The 23,552-nt window shown below is 25.3% G+C and overlaps 1 protein-coding gene across 1 annotated transcript; it reads left to right on the plus strand.

The window, feature by feature from the left end:
* The first annotated feature begins 5,485 nt into the window (after positions 1–5,485).
* Positions 5,486–23,347, plus strand: Clbn (Nuclear export mediator factor NEMF homolog Clbn). Its single transcript, XM_089216218.1, has 17 exons — positions 5,486–5,770; positions 6,451–6,622; positions 7,296–7,498; positions 7,589–7,737; positions 7,847–8,007; positions 12,646–12,849; positions 13,492–13,781; positions 13,866–13,955; positions 14,023–14,219; positions 15,476–15,656; positions 17,303–17,500; positions 17,561–17,670; positions 17,775–17,967; positions 18,895–19,016; positions 20,271–20,398; positions 22,565–22,908; positions 22,968–23,347. Exons 1-17 carry the CDS (start codon positions 5,715–5,717, stop codon positions 23,167–23,169), a joined length of 3,000 nt encoding a protein of 999 aa, XP_089072344.1. The 5' UTR covers positions 5,486–5,714; the 3' UTR covers positions 23,170–23,347.
* Positions 23,348–23,552: the final 205 nt, after the last annotated feature.

Below are 23,552 nucleotides of genomic sequence, written 5' to 3' on the forward strand. Positions count from 1 at the left end.
GAAAAAAAGATACAAAAATTGAAATAATCTTTTATTATCAGACTCGATATTTAAAATATTCTCGCTGTTTTTATTTTTTTGTTATTATTTGATTATTAAATATTTTAATATTATTATTATTTTTTGTGCACAATCAAAGAATACTTTAATCTTTCTTATAATTGGCGGGAAATTGATTGAATTGATTACCTAATAATTATAATAACTACATAATATCTATATTTTATTATGAATACTTCTTACAAGTAGTCTAATTTACAATTATCTAACCATGAATATGTATTATTTTATACTATAATTTTTCTCCGTCGACTTTTGCGATACATCTTTATTCTATATCGTAGTTTATTTTTCGTAGTTTTATAACTTGTCTGTACTCAAAATATTTTTAAATAAAATAACTAGAAAAAATTACCTTTTTTTGGTGTATAATGCAAGTCAGATTAAATATTTAATACCTACAGACCAAATTTAAAATTTTAGTTATTTTATTGGTATTATTCACACAAACATTTAATTTAGAATCCTAAAATTAAGATATAAAAATCTACTCATATTATTTATCATCAGTTTAAATTTATATTGTGTATAGTTATTGTTTTAAGTTTAATAACTCATAAAATTAGAATTATACATTTTTTTGTATCTCAGTGTAAAGAGTCACATAATATTATATTTATATAAAACTGTATCGCATATAATTAAACAGATTTGCAAAATTCTTTTGAAGTTTTCGCAGGAATTAAAAAAAAATATCAACAGAGACTACTTTACAGTTTACACAAGGTTTAACTAGGCTATGCTGGGCCACCCTTGGCTGGGATATTTTTTATTGTATAAAAAGCCTTGAAGATAGAACTGCTTTCACCTCCAAGACCTTTATAAATTATTTATTCAAAAACATTACATTTTGAATGTGTCAATACGAATTGGATATTATAATCATGATTGTTTCCAAGTAGAGTTGATTGAATATACTGTAGGTATATAAGTATATTTGAACTAAAGAGTAGGAAAAATAAAATAAGTAGAGCTGGTCGGTATAAATGGTATAATATAATAAGGTTATAGACTATAGTTAGGTACCTATGTAGTCTATACCATTTATCCCTTCCACTAAGGTATTTCTAAATACTATGACAGACTACCTCCAACCTTCTAACTTCAACCAATTAAGCCCGATTCTTTAAACCTCTTAGGATATACTAAAAAAAATTGTACTTGAACTCCACCCCCCCTCCCCGACAGGGGTCCAAGGCAGTTTCCATGAGGAAGCACAGCTTACCCTAGAACAGCCTAGGTTTTAACCTGGCTTAACCTAAAGTAAGCTCTAGGATATAGCCATGCCTCTCCGAATAGCCTCTTCTATATGAGCATTTATCATGTTTGGTATTTCATTGTTCACATTTACTCTAAACGAATTTAGAGCTAGTCACTTAAGTTTCGAGGAAAAATCATCAGTATAAAAATTAATCAAATTATTATGCTTAGAATGTAACAGTGTACAAATGATAAAAACATATTACATATTATGTTATTCACATTTTTAAAAATATAAGGAATTCACGAATGTAAAAAAAACATAACAAATTTAAAAATTAATAAAGGACACAATATTTAATAATAGGTAAGTACATTATTGATGAATGTGATTGTACGAGAGGCCCATTAAATTTTATTTAATATTAATAATTTATGATGATAAAATAATATATTGATAATATAGTTTAATAACCAAGTTACTTGTAAATTCTTAACAAAAAAATGAATAATTATATCCATACGCATGATTAGGCATATACAAGACGGTACGACGATTGATCACTAGTTGAATATAACGACGTGACGGTATAATGTACCTATCTTACTACTTATTTGATATTCACACTGTCCAGTATCAACTAATGTACGTTAAGTGGTCGATACTGAGTTATTAATGTTTTTAAAATAATTATAAATAGAGGTATTAACAAGGTTAGATTCCACATTGTTGATTTTATCATATGTACCATTATGGTGCTATCAAAGAAGTAGGTAAAGTTTTAATAATAAATTACATAACATTGATTGCAAGGCTCATACAAAAATATTAATAAATTAGTAATTAAATTGTTTTTGTTAAAAATTGTACCTATATGTGGCTATGTTAAAATAAATAAAATAAAAAATATATACTACAATAATTATAGTCGTTATATTAACCTTCTATTAATCAATTTAGTTTAGGAAATCTTCAACACTTATTTCAAGTTTTTGCATTTGATATTATTGATATTATATTCTCTGATGCATGGTGATTTGCGCAATTTGGCCACAACCAATTAACTAGCAGGTTCAGCTGCAAGGGCGTCCATCTTTGAAAATACAGGGAGGGGACACTAAATATTTGCAATAATATTGACCATTCTGTTAACCTGTTAACTGCTATATGTAAGTTTACGTAGAACAATATTTTATGACTGTATAATATATATACAATAGTATTTATTAATTTATCATAACTATATAATTATTTATTAAATAAATTAGACTTGGTAGTTCAATTTTTAATAAAATATAAAATATACAACATAAATAGTTCACTTTATTATTTAATTCTATAAGTGTCAATAACTTAACTTAATACAATAAATTACTATACTAGAATAAATACTTAAAAAATAGTATCGATGAACATTAAAACAAAAACTGTAAATTCCTTTTGTTTTTTGAAAATTCGTCCACTACACCTTGAATTAAATTTAAATCATCAATTTTCTGTTTATGTATACTAAGTATACATAGACCAGATAGTCGCTGCTCCGTCATAGACTCATAGTAGACCTTAAACACGTTTTTACACGACGAAGCGTACTTATTTTTCTTATACCACAGACCAAGATCCGTGTCTATATAAATAATAATAATATATATAATAGTATAATAATTATATACATGTATCATCGACACGGAAAAGCCAGGGGAGGGACATGTCCCCCCTTGCCCTCCCCAATGGACGCCCTTGGGTTCAGGTATTTATTTGTTAGATAGCAACAGTTTTCGAACTAAGACTCATGCAATATTGTGATGATTTTGGTAACTAAATTGACAATTTTGAGACAACATTTTAGTTTTGAATAAGTGATCATAATCTAAAGTTATTAACTTAATTACGGTTATAGGTTAAGCGAATTCAATTTTGAACAAAGTCAACGAATAAAATTCAATTATTTTTGAATACACTTGAACTTAAATGCGATTTTATGCCATTGAGTTGTTTCAATGTTATTTTATTATTATTTTTTAATGACGCGTTATGGAATAAACAAATATACTATGTAGTATGTACAGTATCAAAAATGATACTGAGGAAACTAAAAAAAAATCAAAGATTCCAAATGTTGGTACAATCACAGGTACCTACCATTGGTACCTAATGCCTATAATAGTTTCCAACTAATTTTTCCGTTACTAATAATATTTTCGTTGAATTGTAGTTTTCTGCTATTTATAATTCTTAAAATAATAACAAACGTCAGATGATTGGATGATAAGTTATACAAACAATTATCTACAGGTATTCCTCGATGAATCCAGAATAATAAAAAAAAAATGTGATATTTTATCTTGATAAATAATGTTAAATCGTGAAACGTTGTATATTTTGGGTAGCGGGGCCATTATTATTATGAGTAGATAGGTATCAGTCGTGGGTGCGTCTAATGTAATTTGTCTGCTATGTGTTTGTGTCTATATATAATAATGTCACCACAAATGCGGTGAAATGTAGGTATAACAGTATTACTAGGACACATAATGTTTAGAACTACTTTTTAATTATTATAATAACACCACGCCAGCCGAATCGAAGTCATTATTAAACAATCTAGTATTCTACTGTACCTACCAGTGGTCGAAAGCCGTTTTTAAATTTCATTATAATAATTCAAATTACAATATAATGTGTAAGTAGGTGTATATATAGTAAGTATATTTTTTTATGTACCTACTAGGTAGGTATACTGTTCTTGGTTTGTAATTCAAAAAATATGATTATAATATATAAGTTTGTGGCCAAGTGGCCATATACGTTATTAATATATTATATACATATTATTAGTTTTCACTGTAAATACATCTATACTTATTACCTACTTATTGTATATTTAAAATTTGAAAATGTATTGACTGTATGTATAGACGTATTGCATTATATTACTATGTATGTGTCAGTTGAAAATTGAGAGAGTTAGTGGTCAGCTGTCGTATTTTTTTCACCCGACAATGCGTGTATGATCATTACTACTTTCTTGGCTTAAATAAATTGGTTGAATAATTTGGTGTCCAAATATCTTCCTCGTCACATAACCCAAATCATATAATTATACGTTCTTAGTGAGAATTTCATTTCACGAGAACGTATTTTGCCATTATCTGGCGATCTATGAAAACAAATATATATATATATATATTTTTTTTAAATTAGACGTACACAAATCTAGAAGAAAGGAGAATAATAATATGTGTATAAATAAAGAAAGTTGTTTAACTATGTAAGTAGCTATTTTTTTCAAATATTAAGGTCCTTAAAAAATAAGCGTTTTACAGTTGAAAGTTAAAAGTTAAATATTATAATATCATTATTAAAATAATTAGCACAGTAAAATCTACTCCAGGATTCAAAAAACATGTTATACAGTCTTATAGACACACTATTAGAGCTGCAGCAGTATTTTTATATCGTAGTACCTACTATCCATATTTATGCTTCAAAATAATAATTAAAATCATCAACTTATAGTTTACCTACTTTATACATACAACATAATTACATAACTATTATATTATAGGTACTAATACGCTATTAAAGTATCTAGGTATTGGGGAGGTTGAAGTCTTCTCTTTTAATAATATTTGAACATAGGTACCCCTTTAATTATATTCTAGTCAATAAGGTAGGTAGGTAGGTATATATTTAATTAGGTATCTGCAGTTACATACAATTCTTATAATTGTTGCACCACTGTACATTTTTTTTTCAAATTTAACCATTGGATGTATCCAATAATTATCATTTCAAAATGTATTTTATGATTATATTTTAATGGTTTATTTTCCTTATCCTTGCAAGTTGCATAACCAGATTTGCAATATACTATAAAACACTTAACCATTTTACACAAAAACAATTGAAAACATTCAAATAAATAAACAATTTATTATTATACTTTGATTTTGTTATGGTGAAAAATGTATTACAATATAAAATATAATTTATATTTCATTGTAGACAAAATATAATACGTACCTACCTATAATATTAATATAAATAAACATTTTAGATAGGGCCAAAAGACTGTTACGCGATCTAGCGGTGAGAACCTTCTTAAAACATATATCTCGGGACACGATTTTGATAGTCGTGCGTATACCTCTATAATCTACCGTGATGATAACGAACACGACATCGAAAAAATGAGATAGAATAATATTCTTATTTCTTATCTATCTCGGTGCGTACTTACAAGAAAACTTCAATATTATCACGAATGATGCTTCCGTTTATCGCGATGTAATAACAATATTTCATGTGTTTCTGAGCTCTGTAGTGCACTATTGCAGATATATAGGTAGTACGCAGTTTATGCGTTGGATTTCTTAGTAAAACTAGAGCTTTGGTGACTTGCAAATTTATTTTTATTCTTTTTTAATGGTTGAACGAAAACTACACAAAAATGAAAACGCGATTCTCGACGTTGGACATAATGTGTGTCGTCAAAGAAATTCAAAAGTAAGTGTTTGGATGTTTCACAATAACTTGTTTTACAAAAGTTTGATCTTTACGTGTTTGTAACTTTAATATTTTTTACTACTTATTCACTATATTTTATTACGAAAACTAATATATTTAAATATTATGTGCTTAAAATTTATATATGCTTGAGTTTAGGTACTGTATTGAGATTATTCTTTATTCTTTAGTAGTAAGACTATTTTGTCTTCTGAACCTTATAATGTTATAACTTATAAGTGTATAAGCGTAAGTCCTGTAAGTAGTGTCCACTGTATTTATGTTAGAATTCATGTTAGACCCATGGCATAATATATGCCAGGCATAAAATCATAATAAATGCTAGTTTTCGATTAATTTGTAGATCACTATAATTTATTTATTTATTATTATTATTTATAAAATTAATATAAATGGAAAACGCCAAAATGGCTTATAAATTATATATAACAGTAGGTAATTCCTTAATATAATTGCAAAATAAATATTTATAAATTAGAAATAGTAGGTATTTATAATGTATACGAGGTTGTATTTTTCTAAAAGACTGGTTCTGTTAATATAATGTCACAATTTTATTAAACTAGTTGATTGTAAGTTGTTATTATTAGTATTCAATTATACTTTAATTATTAATACATTTTGTCCATGAATGGATTTTTAATTTTTTTTTTTTTCAGATACAAAGGTATGAGATTACAAAGAGTTTATGACATTGATCATAAAACATATTTATTTAAATTTCAACTTAATAACGAAAAGTGTGTGTTGTTATTGGAATCTGGTGTTCGATTACATGTTACTAATTATGAATGGACTAAAAATGAAGCACCTAGTAGTTTTAGTATGAAGGTATAATATTTTAACTATATTAACAGCTTATATAAGTATTTTTTAAATTTCTTGCTGCTTACAATTTAATAAACAATAAAAATATTAAAAAATTTTTTTTTTAAATGACTAAATAAATAAATTACATTCTCAAAACGTAATGTTTTTGGCCTAAGCATTATAAGCACTTTATTATTCATATTGTAATAAACAATTGTGTTATTCTAAATCATTTAAAAATCGTAATATTGATTGTTATTAATCCCTAGTAACATACTATTATATCTAGATCATTTAAATAGTATTGCATTTTATGTAAATGTTGACTTATCTTATGATGAAAACTCATTAAACTATGTGCTCAGTGGCGGTTTGAGCTTATTTTCCCTCGAAACACGTTTAATATTTTTACACCACCCGTCCTAAAATATAGTTATTAATTATTACTTATTAATGTACATTATCTGCTGAGTACACATACACAACTATAATATTTAAATTACAAACTTGCAAAAATAGTCCAGTCTACCTTTTCCAATCATAAGACCCACCCACCCATTAATATTTTGTGAATTACATGATTCAAATATACCCTTTCGATCCACCACTGTGGATGTGCTTATATATTTTGATTGGTTTAAGAGGTTTTCTAGAACCTTTATTTAAAAAATGATAAATTATTTGTTATAATTAGCTAAGAAAACACTTATCAAACAAACGGTTGGAAAAATTATCACAAATGGGATTTGATCGAATTATTGATCTGCAGTTTGGTGTTGGAGAAGCAGCATACCATGTTATACTAGAATTATATGATAAAGGCAATATTATTTTAGCAGATAAAGATTATATTATGATTAATATTTTACGTCCACACACTGAGGATGAAAAACAGAAGTAAAATATTTATTCGATTTCTCTAATTTTTGGAATGTATTTTGTTGTATATTTTTTATTTACTTGGCATATTTATGTTTAAAATTTTAGATTTTTCGTTAAGGAGGTGTACCCAAATAGCAGACCGAAAAATCGACTTAATCCACCTACGGAAGACTATTTAATTCAAATTCTGAAAACAGCTAAACCTTCAACAAACTTAAAGAAATTTATTTTTTCAAATTTTCCAAATTGTTTAGGTTAGGAATCTGTGGATGATTATTGTCATAATCTCATAATCATTATTATTAGTAGCAATATTAATAGTTTTTATTAAAATATCTGTTATAACTAATTTATATTTTATAGATTATGGAAATTGTTTATTAGAACATATGTTAATAAGTGGCGGTTTTCCAATAAATACAAGAATTGGTATAGAATTCAATATTGATACAGATATTCAAAAGCTCATGAATTGCTTTGATATTGCTGAAAAGTTCTTAGACAATATTACTACATTAAAAGAAGTAAGATATAATTTTAACTTTTTTCAAAATGTTTTTTAGTATATACTTTCCTATTGAAATGCTCAATAAAACCATTTTAGAGCTATAGTAGCACACTAGCACCTTCTACTTTTAACACCATTTGCTTTTATTAACTGAATAGTTATTTTAAATGAAAAACCTCTCATAAATAATTGTAATATTTGTTTTATTTATGAATGAAAGCACAGATTTAAATTAAATGTACTTTCTACATAGTGATGAATAATGGTTGGATTTATATTTGTTAAAATTCTTTGAAATATGTTTTATGTCGTTTAAAATATTCAAATATATCATCTTGATATTCTTTTTAAAAGTAATAGGTAAATGATGTTTGGTGTCTTAAAAATCCAAATTTTTTTTAATATTTCTTAGTGTTAAATTTATTAGTTGAATTTAATAGTTACAATATTTAAGTTTTGAATGTAGTAAAGACTAAAAAAACTTGTTTTCAAATTTCTTTTCTGTTTCTCATCATATGGGGCAATAAAAATGCTTCAATTTTGAACTTGAAGGATGAAAAAAAATAAGAATTTCTTCACAAAATAAAAAAAAATATTTATCAAAATTAATTTTGTTTTGAGATGAAACTGAAAAACACATGAAATTAGTCGCTTAAATTTTCACCAAATATTTATATTAGAATTTTCAATACAAGACAACAATTTAAAAATATTCTGATTGATTTTTAAGCTATTTTTAGACTTTTATATTGTTCAGTATTTTTTAGTTTATTTTCTACTCATTAAATAACTATTATTTTAAGATGCAGGGAAAAGATAAAAAATTAATATTGATAGGTTATTGAATATTGATAAAGATTACAAATTTTCATACTTAAGCTTACATACCTATGCTTTTTTTGATTAATACGGATCCACGTGTATAATATACTCAAAAATGTTGTCCCGATTTATACAGTCCTGAGCGATATTTTCCTAATTTATACCGTTCCTGAAGAATACTCTTCAGCATTATTATTTTACTGATTTATATTTTCCTTTGTTAATTCTGTTTAGAAAAATGTCATTCCGAGAATCTATCATTTTTTTATTGTACCATTCTTTTGAAAAATCCTTCTCTACAAGAAATCTAGTCTTAATAATTATTTTCCTGAAAAATATGGTTTCATATAAATATTTTCCTCATTTATATGTGCTCCCAGAAATACTGTACTTGTACAGCAAAGTGGTTACCTACTTTTGAATTATATGTCATATTATAATACATATGTTATATCTGGTTTTTACTGTAAAAAACTCCTAAATAAGCATTATGTATTGTTTTATATTTATATATTATGTTCTGGTGTAATTTTCATTTGTCACCTTGTCAAAATATTACAAAGAACTTGGAAAACTTTAAAATAACTCTCTTGTAAAATTTATTCGTTGACATTTTTAATTAATACCAATTAATAGAGATAATTTTAAAATTCTGATTTACATGAATAGGCAATAGCATATTCACCTATATACCAATTTACTTATAAAATAAAATTACCAATATTTTTATGAATTGTGTTATATTTATAATTAACCTCTAAAGTATTAAATATTTCTCACCCTAAATAATGTGATTTTTATGCAAAATAAATTTATTTATTTGAATTCTATGTTTCATGAATCATACTTACTCCTATTTAAATGCATAAACCATAAACAAATTTATAAAATTATAAACATCTAATCTCTAACAATAATTATTTAATATAATATTATACAAATTAAAGAGATATTGCTACGAATGAACATTTGTGTAAGATACAAGAATCTATATAAAAGACTGTATTCAAATAATTTTTTGTTATAAATTGTAATAATTACTAATCAATATTTTATTTTTGAAAAAGAATGAAAATAAATAAACAAAATTTTTTAAGTTTGTTTTCTAAAGTTATATCCAACAAAATTAATAGATTATAATTTTATTTGTATACAGGGACATGTAGATCGTGAAATTGTGTATGTTTAAAATGTTTAAATGATTAACAATACTATTTTGGAAGTTGGAACAGTAAATTTTAGAATTTAGCATATTATTTTACTAGCTAAAAATCATTAAATTGATTCTGAATTCCAAAGTTTCAATATTAAATTTAATGCCTAACAATTTTAATGTTATTTAAGATTGTTAATTCTTTTTCATTAACAAAGGGGATGTAAAATAATTATCAGACGTAACAGCTAAAACACTTGAATTTGCACAAAGCATAAGATTATATTAAAAGTTATATTTTAAAGCTCTGTGAGTATGTTATCTGTAGAAAAACATTATCTAAATTTTTAACTTAGGATATAAAGTTATTTCATAATTTATATCTATTGTGATTTATAATTATATTTATTGTAAATTTAATTTGAAAACATTTATCATAATACTAAAGTTAAGACCATTTGACTTGGTTTTGTAGTGGTGTAAGTGGCCGAAAAAGGGGCTGGCTACTGGGGTATGAATGTTTGTACAATTACTTATGAATTACAGTTTATTTCACTTAGAGACTTACATAAATGTAATTATATTATGAACCAACAGGTATGCAAATGAGAGTGATTGACTTTATGTGAGGGAAAAGACAGCTAGCTGGTTAGCAAAGTGGTCGACTGATTGACGCCCTGGGTAGTGGCTAAAAAGACATAGCAACCGTTATGGAACACACTAATGATATTGTCCGCTATACATTTTTACATATCATATTATTTATTTATCTATTGACACTTATTAATTAACATGCCGGGTACATTTTTAGAGCTTAACAACTGTTTAAAATCAGGGGTGCCATTTGATGGGGAGGAGGGGGGTGCAGAGTAAACTTTAACTCCTCATTTTTTTCTGTGTCTTATTGGCCTGGACTACAATTTTCAATGTGCCAACAAGGTTCAATCGTTAGTTATAAGAATTCTTTCATCGGCATCAATTTAAAGATTTTTTTCCTCACTCAAATGAGAGAATTCTTATCTTAGATCTTCAGACTTCAATGGGTGACGAACAATAAGCGATTTAATGATCATAGTGGTAGAAAAAGAGGATGTTAAGAGGACGCTACACCCGCATGTGTTGTCTCTGTCTTACACGCGTACTACATAGCAAATTTTCGTTCACTAGATTCAATAGTGTGCTGTTAGTTTTGATATTAGAGTGAATTGACCCATTATCAAACTTTTAGATAAGAACATTATCTGTGCTCTCATGTTGGTTTTTTACGATATTTTAATTTTTAATTGAGTTATGTGAATTTTCAAATATCCAGACTTAACATGCTCATAACTCAATTAAAAATTAAAATATCGTAAAAACCAACATGAGAACACAGATAATTTTCTTACCTAAAAGTTTGATAATGGGTCAGTTCACTCTAATATCAAAACTAACAGCACACTATTGAATCTAGCGAATGAAAATTTGCTATTTAGTACGTGTGTAAGACAGAGACAACACATGCGGGTGTAGCGTCCTTTTAACAAAATAAATTTAGATGAAACAGTAAATAGATTTTATAAACTAAAAATTAGAAGGTATATAAGCTAGAATAGTATTATTAATTTTTAAAAATTAACGTATACCGTATGGACTATTGTATTATTATTTATTATAATATGTTAATAAATAGGTGTAATATATTTATTTTATTTGGAATAAATTGCATTGGTTAAATGTAGGTTCCCTATACTAAATATTGTTAGATCTATATCAAAAGACAAACATATTATTAAAGAATAATTTGAATCTATTTAATCAATCAAGAGTGTAACCCCATGCTAGTTACTTACACACAAACAATATCTGTATTTATTATTTTGAGGAAAACGTGGCCTGACGAAAAAAGTTGGCCTGCTTAATTGTTGACACCCCTATTAAAAAAACTGAAATGGCCCCTCTGTTTCAAATAATACAAGTTAATAATATATCATAATTTTAAGATATAAATTATATATCATGATACTATGAATTATTGTTATTTACTTTTTGATTCATAATGCAATTTATTGCAATCTTCTTTTTATGAAATTAGCATAATATGATGTTTCAATGATCTGCAAAAAATACAGATTTACAATAATAATTTTGTTTTTTTAAATAACAAGTTTGTTTTAAATTTAATTATATGACTCGAGAAAAAAAAACAATAATAAAATATGTTAGTACACTTCAATGTATGTAATGTAACTACAGCAGGGTCTCAATAATCCGAACAAGATTAAAGAAAGGGGTCGTTCAGATTAGCGATTTGTTCGGATTACCTATAACTTAAAGAAACACATCAATTTTATTGTAATTTAAAATATGAAGTTTTATTTTTATTTGTATTAATTGTGTAAAAACATGTAATTTCCAAAGACAGTGAATATATAAAAATATTAATATAATTATGAACTTTACTATTTAAAATATTGATTTACTTTTTTTTTGTACCATGGTCCCCATTATGGATTAATGTGCCTTGTCTCGCATAATTGAAAAATTTGATTACAGGAAAATATTATTTATAAATACATAGTACATATTATGGCGATAAGATAATTCTTAAGCCCATTGGGATTAGCATGTCTTTGGATTATCGAGACCCTACTGTATGAAATTTTATTTTATTAATAGCTGTAACAAATTATGTTTTAGGGTTTTATAATTCAAAAAATTGATCAACAGTTGTTACCCAATGGTATTATGAAAGAATTGTGTACCAATCAAGAGTATCATCCTTTTTTGTTTGCTCAGCATCAGAATTTACCTTCAAAAATTTATGAAAGTTTTAATGAAGCTGTAGATGAATTTTATTCTAATTTAGAGAGCCAAAAATTTGATGTTAAGTGTATGCAACAAGTTAGTATATTAATATATATACATATATTATACAACAAGTAATTCATTATTATTTCTCATTAAGAGGAAACCACATCCATATGTGTTGTGTCCATCTTACAAACATATAACACTAATCTGGGTATATACACTGTGTTGTACAAAAAAAAGTTATTCAAATTTGAAATAGTACATTTTTAAACAATAAGGACTTTTTTCATATTCATGATATTGAAAAAATTAAAAATGATGTTGCTCAGTAAATGTTCTCATCTTTATAGGATGAACATTTTGTTTCTTAGTTATGAATAGTCTTCTTGAAACTTCTCTGCACAAAGCAGTTTTTAGTAATGTTATACGTTTGTAAGGTGGGGACAACATTTGCAGGCGTGGCAGTTTTATAAATAAGATACAAACATTTTAAATTTCAAATTTAAAGTAAAATTTATAGTTAGAATAGTAAGATGTATTTACAAAAATGTATGTTTTAACTAATATCTTTTTCAAATACATCTCATTTTAAGAGATTATTCAATATCATTTTTTTCTATTCTATTTTAGTTTTTATAAAACTGTTTTACATCAAACCAATATGCAAATTTTTCCTTCACATTTAAAAATAATATTACAATTAATTAACAATTAAAATAATTTTTTTCAAAGGAAAAAGGAGCAGTCAAAAAGCTACAAAATATTGTTAAAGATCATGAAGAACGACTTAAAAAACTTCAAGATTCCCAAGATGAGCACAGATTAAAAGCTGAATTAATTACTAATAATTTGGATCTTGTTGACAACACTATACAGTTTGTTAGGCAAGCAGTAGCTAAACAACTGCATTGGGATGAAATTTGGGATATGATAAGACAATTAAATTTTGAAGATGATGGATGTACATATGCTATAGTTAAGAATTTGAAATTGAGTGTGAATCACATTACACTTCAACTGTTGTAAGTTTTTCTAAAATAATTTACATAAATTATTAGTATTATTTTATTATGATAATTGTTGATATTGTTATTATTATTATTAAGTGATCCTTATAACGAAGAAAACCAAAATGAAGAAAACAGTCAATTAATTGATATAGATTTAAGTCAGTCAGCTTTTGGAAATGCTCAAAGGTAAAAAGAGAATAACTTTTTTATTTAATATTAAATATGAATTCATATTTATTGTTTTATTTTATAGATACTATGGATCTAAAAAACAATCAGCTATCAAAGAGAAAAAAACCATTGACTCCTCAAATACAGTTTTAAAAATGGCTGAAAAAAAAACTAAACAAACTTTGAAAGATATGCAAGTTGTAGCTTCTATAAATAAAGTTCGCAAAACATATTGGTTCGAAAAGTTTTATTGGTTTATATCTTCTGAAAATTATTTGGGTAACATTTTTTTTCAAGCTTAGCTAGGCCATCCCTACACTAGCAATTTGGTTGTTCAATAAAATTGCCTATAATTCAAAAGCATATACTACTTAATAGTGTTTCCCAGCAATATCGTGGATATTCTTTTATTATTTTGGACATCATTGTCCAAAAATTAAATTTGCAATATCGGGTTATCAATCAGGAATTCGAAAATATAGTGAACGGATGATTTAAAATAAGTTACAATAGCCATTAAAAGAAATTAAATAATAATACAAGTGCTTATAAGTAAGAACTTAAAAAATGAATTGAAATTTAAATAATTTAATCTATTTTAAGAATAATTTTAAAAAATAATACATATTCATGATTTCAATTTCATTATAATATATATTAACTAAGATATATAATACATACCCACATTTACTATGTACCTAATTTTTATTTTATTTTTTTATGGTGTTTTGCAAATTAATGTAAATATTGATAACTAAAAACTATATCGCTGGCCAAAACTAATAGTTTACCTAAAAATATTAAGTAGAATATTTGTTTTTTTTTCACACCATAATAATATCAATCATTACCGTTTGATAATAAATGTTGTTTAAATAGTACCAAGTATAGGAAGTCATCACTTTTTTTTCTTAATTTACTTCTTTTAGTTTTGGACACATTCAATTTATAAAATTACTTATAGACTCCAGATTTCAATTTTTATTCATGAAGTATCATAGTTTTATTGACCAATCTCTATATTTCTTCACAACTGCCGACATAAACTTTCTACCCGTGTCAATTACACAGGTATAGGTTTCCGCGGCACAGCGTCAGATGGTACTAAACTGATAATTAGTTGGTTGTTTCCTCTCATTCAATTCATCGAATAATGTAGTTTCATTTAACTTATTTTTTTAATATAACTAACATTTACCTTGCTATGTATAAATATAATTAATAAATATATTTTCTAGATTTAATAATAATAACAAATTTACAAAAAAAAATAATTTTTCCTATCTGTTAAAAAAAACAGCCTGATCTAAATCAAATTTTATACATTATTAATTTTAATTTTAAAATAAAATACATGTTTTGAGGTATAATTTAGTGTTTTGTTTACATTTTCTTCGATATTTACCTGTTAACTTAACCTAATCTAATGATTTGTGAATTTATCTTTTTAATGATGATTTACTATTTCACTAAAAAAATATTTTTTACTATTGTTTTATTTACAATACTTATTTAGCAATATTTTTTATTTTTAGTTATTGCTGGGCGTGACGCTCATCAAAATGAAGTTATTGTTAAACGGTATATGAAGCCATCAGATATTTATGTGCATGCTGGATTTAGTGGCGCAACCACTGTTATAATTAAAAATCCAACAAATCAACCTGTCCCTCCTGCTACACTCAATGAAGCAGCTGTTATGGCAATTTCATACAGGTAGATAAATATTTTTTCAAAATGACTAAAATCTACAATTTTATAAATATTGTGACATAAAATTAGTATATTAAATTATTTTTGTTGGCTAAGCAGAGAAGCCACTAATAGTTATCTAATAAGGTGATTTTATAATTGTTACTTGTTAGTTAGCCGTTACCATTATATATAACATATTTTTTTGTTTTTTAAATGCAAGAAATAATTCATGTTTTCTTATATTACTAATTGAATAATAAATACCAAAAATAAAAATAATCATGAAAACTTTATGAGGTATATCAAATGCTCAAAATAAAAGTAAAATGTTAAATAAAGAAAGCTGCTCTTTATTGAAAAATCTAGAAAGTATATAAATATAAACATATTTGTTTTTTATCAGGTATATAATCTATCACTAAGTTAAATGTTTACCTTGCTTCATCCACCATTACACATCAGATAAGCGCAGTAAATGGTCACAGTCATGTCAAATATTATGAGGGCTTATCGTCTATTACTGGCATCGTGTGTTTAGTAAAGAGTATCTCATATTATTATTTATTATGCAGTAGGTACCTAAATATAAATTTAGTATAATATACCATCACAATCATGACGTAATAGCAATAATAAGACAATATAATAATAATTCCTAATAATTTAGGATCAAAATTATACATTTATTTCTACAATATCAGTGATAATTTTTATTTTATAATTAACATGACCGTCTCATAATATACAATATTATTTAAGTATATATATAAAAAAAAGTACACATTTATAATATAGCATTTTAAATTTGTAGATTTTGGGGGGCTAAGCGGGGGGCCGTAATTCGCTTCTATGTTACCAAAAATCTTAGCCATAGTTTATATATTAAGTGTTTAAGGAGCATTAAAGATCCATCACTACACATACAATCATGCCACTCTTCTGTTGATTATAGAATATTACCTAAATCCAACCCCTTAAAAATGGTCTGCTTTCAATAGCCTTAACTGTGGTGTCCAGACATTTAACTTTTTCTATAAGTGACTTTATGTCAATTCAATTTTCTCAGTTATCATCAATTATTTGTATTTCACTAAAGTTTTATTTTAAATTATAATATGTTTATTTCAGGAACTTAATTTAAATATAATTTTATAAATTGTTGTCAAAATGTTGTTTATTACATTAATATTGCTTGTTTCCAAAGACACAGACAAGAGAGGGGGGGGAGTTATTGGTCTTAGTTCTGCTAAAAGTCACTTTAAGAGTGTGCCAAATAAATAAATAATTGGTTTCCAAAAGTACTTTAATAAAAGGTGATAAACTATTTCTAAATACCATTTTTATTTTTAAATTGTTAACATTAATATATAGGTAATATTTTATTTTGGGTTTGTATGATTCTATATTAAATACTTATACAAGTTATTATTGTAATATCAACAATCCTAATTAAGAAAACTTTCTATAAATAATAGTAAATTAATAAATATCTTAATATCAACAATTGTAACTATGTATTTGTAGTTAATAGATAGATAGACCCAACGGGATTATAAAGTGTTCTAAACTTATGAATAGAAACTTAAAATAGTGTATTCAAATTAAAAAATCAATGCATTTTCAATTTAGTTTGTATTGAAATTAAATCAATTTAATTTTAATTTCAGTGTTTCGTGGACAATGAAAATTAATTTACAAAATGCATTTTGGGTGAAACCTGAACAAGTGTCTAAAACTGCACCTACTGGAGAATATTTGACTACTGGTAGCTTTATGATACGTGGTAAAAAAAACTATTTACCAGCAACTCATCTTATATTAGGTTTAAGCTTTCTGTTTAAACTAGAAGATAGTTCAATATTTAGGTAAATTTAAACAAAATATTTATAAGACAAAAATAAAATTACAATTAAAATTGTGTTTAGACATGCAAATGAACGTAAAGTTAAGGGTATTGAATATGAAGGCTTAGAAAACATTGAACAAAGTAATGATGAATTTGAAAATATACCAAGTGAAAATGATAGCGATGAAGGTAACCTATTAAAACATTTATAGTAATAAAATATATTATTTAATTATTTATCATATTATGATTTGATTAAATTTTTAAAAATATCTAATTTCATTGTTATTTAGATCTGGAGAAAAATATTGAATTGCCAAACAAAGAAACTCTTTATACAGTCAATGATGATGGTGAAGGACTAAAAATTGAAACAAATAATAAGCATTCAAAAGATGAAGAAGAAGAAGAAGAAGAAGAAGATGTTGATGAAGAAAAAGTACAAGAAGAAGAAAAATTAGAAATTAATAATGAAACATTAAAAAAGTAATGATATAATTATTTAAAACTTAACAATAAACCCTAATTCTAACACATTGTCAGTACACTATTTCTATCCCTGGCCCATGCGTAATATACCAAATTTGTGTCCAAAAAATCAATCTTGTGTTTTTAGACTTATAACTAGAGTAAATATACTTAATATTAAATTGAATATGAAGAGCATAATCTTTTATGATGAGTTCTATATAATTTTTATAAGTACATAGAGTATTCAATTTTTAAAACAGTTTTTTCAACATACTTACACATTTCCGTATTGAGCATGGATCAAAACAAAAAATAAATTTTGCGTAAATATATCCCTTGAAGCATATCTATAGACTACAGATACTTAGTGTTAGTCACTTGTATTATTAATTTGAACCTAATAACACCTGGTAGATTTGAAATATCGAAATTTATGGCTATTGAAAGAATTTATATTTGAAAAAATCAAATAAATAAAAATATTATTTTTCTTATTATAGTAATAATAACAATATATTAATAATAAAATTGATACAAGACAAGTAAATATTTTTAACATATTTTTTGTTCAAGGAATGTTATCATAATTGTTTGTTGTAAAATTACAAATTTGTATTAATTATTTATTTTGCATCATGTTGTTTGCAATCATGGCATACGATCTGTACCTACTTGCTCACCATTTTCAAAGTTTAAAGCTTTTAAAAGTATAAAAAGTTTACAAAAAAACTTAAATGATTTTCATTATATGCAACTTATCCTAACCATTCAGTTATTTTAGATTATTATTTTCTTAGTCCTAAATGTATAATTTATCTTCAGACTTAATATTTTCTTTTATCTACCATACTTTTCATGTTATACATATGGCTTGCTTATCTATTTATCATATTTTAAAAATGTTTAAACTTATTTATTAAATTCATGGTTTTTATTTATTAGTGTTACAGATGTAATAAGTATTCCAAATTGTAAAGATACATGTAAATTTGTCAAACAATCTGATGCTGTATCTTCAGATAGTGATGATGGTGATATCGAACTGGATGATGTCAATGATTCAAGTAAGACTTACTGAAAAATATTTTTAAAAAACTATCTACTTCATCAATTATAGTGATCATCAACTTGTTTATCATCCGCCAATTAAGATAAAGTATGAATTTCAGTTTTGTCTTGTGAAGTTCGATATTATTTTATTATCTGCTATAGCTCACATTTGATTTACCAGAGAAAAATATTATAATTATTTTAAATAAACTTATACAGGGTATACCGCGAGGATTTACCCATTGTGATATCTCACGCAATAATGGAGATATTAAAATTTTGGTTTTATATTAAGATTCAGAGGGATAAATACTACAATTATTTCAGTTTTTAATTTATTTTAATGTTTTTATAAAAAATATAAAAAAAATTTTTTTATTTAATTATTTCCAAAAATATTAAAGAAAGCCATTTTGTAGGGTTTATTTTCCTGAAAATATTGACGTTTTAAAATTTTATTTTCATTAATTTCCTGATTTTCAATATTTTTTCTAGTTTTGAAGAAATAAAATATGATTATAATTTATAACTATTAGGAACATGTAAGGTATTCGGCCGGCCGTATGGGAATGAGCGCGGCGCGGCGGTTCACATGTTTGATAACATTACGGTGTTAAATAATTCGCAATTTTTCTCGAAACTAAAAAAAATATTGAAAATCAGGAAATTAATGAAAATAAAATTTTGAAACTTCAATATCTTCATAAAAATAAACTCTATACATAAACTCTATGGCTATCTTTAATTTTTTTGGAAATAATTAAATAAAAAAATATATTTTTTAACTTTTTCACCAAAACATTAACATCAATTAAAATATGATATAATTATTGTAGTTCTTATCCCTGTGAGTCTTATTACAAGACTAGAATTTTGATATCACCATTATTTCGGGAGATATTGCAATGGGTAAATCCTCACAGGACACCCTGTATAATATGTAAAATATATAATATACTTGTAGGTATATTTTATATTTAAAAAAATTGCCCATCTTATACAATATTATTTTTTATTGTAATATACATTTATACATACTTGCATTAGTTTTATTTTTAATAACAACATTTAATTTCATATTCATTGTATATTTTTAATAAATTATGAGTTCTTTTCTCAGTTTTAATTAATGTGGATAACTGGTATTCTATTATTAATTCTGTTGGTTTAAACAATTTTCATTATTATAATTCTGTATAATTATAAACTTAATAAAATATCATTTTCCGTTAATTTATTTTAAAAATTTATCATTAATTAATTTTCAGATAAAAAAAATGAATCTAGTAAACCTCAAATCCTGAAACGAGGCCAACGTGGAAAATTAAAAAGAATCAAAGAAAAGTATAAAGATCAAGATGAAGATGAAAGAGAAATGAGAATTAAATTACTACATGTAATAAATATTATAAAATATGAGTATAATAAATATACCCACCTAAGTTATGAATAAATGTCAATCCAAGGTTGAAGGATTTAGGTTAACTAATAGAGAAGTGCTGTATAACTGTTTTTAAAGTCATATACTTATTTATTTTTGTTTATTAACCTCCAACTGCATTTAAAAAGATCTTAACCTTGACCATAAATTTAGAAAACATAAACAATTCTTGTTTTACAATGAGTTCAAGTAAAACAAATTAGTTAGGCTAAACAATTTTTGACTTAAACACTATATACCATAATTTATATTTATTGTTATTAGTAATTTTTGAATTAAAAAATCTTATTGGTGTAAATTGATATGCCGGGAAATTAAAGCATAACAATAACTAAATCATTCAGTATATGGCTCATATGGTCTAGTGCAGGGTTTCCCAACCGGTGTGCCGCGATGCCCATATTGGTGTGCCGCGAAATTTCACGACTATTAATAAACGTTTATGTAAAATTTCGGTAATTGGTTAAAATAGTTTTAACGATTCTCTTATCGGGGATATTGTTCACTATTTCTTATTAAATAATTTAAAATATTAGTCAGTTAGTCATTTGTTATCTGCTGTGATTAGTGTGATTGTAATGTATCTTGTTTTTACATTTCAATGAATTAAATATTTAGGATAATTATAATAATATTTCTTCCTATCTTACCATTTTAAACTGAATGTTAGTAATATTATACTGATATACAACTAATTCGGTATTAATATTTAATATGATGAAAGTCTGGTTTAAAAAAAATATGTATACATATTATATAAGTCAGTAACAAGTGTGCCGCGGTTAAATATGGGTTGGGATTAGGGTGCCGCGAGGGAAAAAGGTTGGGAAACGCTGGTCTAGTGAAAGCACTCAACCTAGCATGGTAGTAAAGAATAATAATATTGTTTTAACACCTCACCACTAGCGATATATCCCAATGTTACTATATTAGTAGTACCCTGATTCTCAAACAAACTTAAGTGAAGCACTTTTGTGTTATAACTTATAAAACATTTTAAAAAATTGTGCCTTTATTTTTAGTAATTTAAATTTTTAAAAGAATGACCTTAGTGGAATGTTATATTGAATTTTCAAGTTATAATTTTATTAACATATTTTATGTTTTAAATATAAAAAAATTTAAGATTTACATAAAAAGTTTAAAATTAATTTTTCCTGTTGTTGACCCCAATGTTAATTTTACATGCGCCCATCAGTACTACGAGATTTTTCCAGTGGACCCAGTCGGCAGATTGTATATTTTACTTAAGAGGACGTTATACCCACATGTGTTGTCTCCGTCTTATAAATATTCAACATACCTAAAACTATTTTAGGTGAGATAGAACCACTCAGGCTGTAGTAATAACTAAGAAACAACATTTTCACACTGTAAAAAGGAAAACATTTGTTTTGCAAAATAATTTTTATTTTTTCGATATCGTGAGTACAAAAAAAATGTATGTTAAAAAATCCATTATTTCAAACTTGAATAACTTTTTTAGTATTTGTGATATCAAACACATAAAAACGATTTTGCACAGTAAATGTTCTCCTTTTTATAGTAAATTTTGTTTCTTAGTTATCACTACATCCTGAGTGGGTTCTATCCCTCGTAAAATTGTTTTTGGTATGTTGTACACTTATAAATATCTAAGAATAATACTTATAAAAATACCAAAATGATTAAATGAATAATGATATATTACTATTTTACATGTAATACCCAATGTTATCAAATTTTGAAATTATTCTTTTATTCAAATTTATATGGCTTTAAATTCATTTTTTTTAAATTCCATTTTAATGGATTATTAAAACAATTTTGTGTTTTTGCATTGTCCAACATAAAAATAACTGATTTATATTTTACTACTTTAATTGCATTTGACAATTAATATATTTCACATGAAATTTAAACTAGTCACTAGTCATATTTTAAATTATAAATAAAACAACTAATTAAGCCAAATTGTAGATAATATTATGTACATGCATGATTTTAGTTCAATTGAATATTGTTATCGGTTAGCCTTCAAATTGTATATTCTGCTAACTTCAAAATTACACATCTAACTAGCTATAGTATTATTATTAATAACCTATAACATAATAACATTTGACATTTATTTTATTCTAGTCATCAATGAACGAAGACAAAAAACTGAAACGAGCAAAAAAGAAAGACAAAAAGAATAAAAAGTCTACTGAGAAGAATAAGGCTACTGGAAATAAACAAATATTCATTAAACCTTTGCCTATGCTTCTTGAAGCTCCAAATGATACAATTCAATTTGAAGTCCAAAAGGAACCAATAAAAAAATCTGAGGATAATGAAAACTCAGAAGATGATGAAACAGATAAACCAACAGATCTGACTGAAACCCAAATGTTAGATTCATTAACTGGTATACCATACCCTGAAGATGAATTACTTTTTGCTGTTCCAGTAGTAGCACCATATACTGCTCTCACAAATTATAAGTAATTAATTTTAAAATAACTGTTTTGAAATTAAACTAAAGCTGTATTATTTTATTTAGATACAAGTTAAAATTAACACCTGGAAACACAAAAAGAGGTAAAGCATCAAAGACGTGTTTGAATTTATTTTTAAAAGACAAAACATCAACAACCAGAGAAAAAAACTTGATGAAGAGTGTCAATGTACAGGATATTGCTAGAAACATACCGAATGGTGTTAAACTGTCTGCTCCATCACTCAGTAAAGTGCTCAATAAATAGGCAAATAACTAGCATTGTGTATATTTAATTATTTCAAAGTCAAAACTAAAACTATTACCTCTATATTAGTATACCAACTATTATATCCGACTTATATCTGAAGTTAATACATTAATATTAGGGTTTGTTGTTAACTTTGAAATATTTTATTGCATAATAAATCATACTTATTTCTATACACTATCATGTTAATTATATATTTATATCAGTTTTCAGTTATAATAAACTCAATTTTAAGTAAATTACAAAATTTGTATTTTAATTTGGTTAATAATAAAAATATAAATATAAAACAGATCAATTCTTCACATTTCAGTTGACTAGATATTTACCCATTTATAATAATTATTAGTATAAAACAACTTAATGAAAACAAATTATAT

The sequence above is a fragment of the Diuraphis noxia genome, unplaced genomic scaffold (assembly GCF_037042655.1).
Source record: "Diuraphis noxia isolate RWA-SAM2 unplaced genomic scaffold, SU_Dnox_SAM2 contig0001, whole genome shotgun sequence".
Classification (NCBI taxonomy): Eukaryota; Metazoa; Arthropoda; class Insecta; order Hemiptera; family Aphididae; genus Diuraphis; species Diuraphis noxia.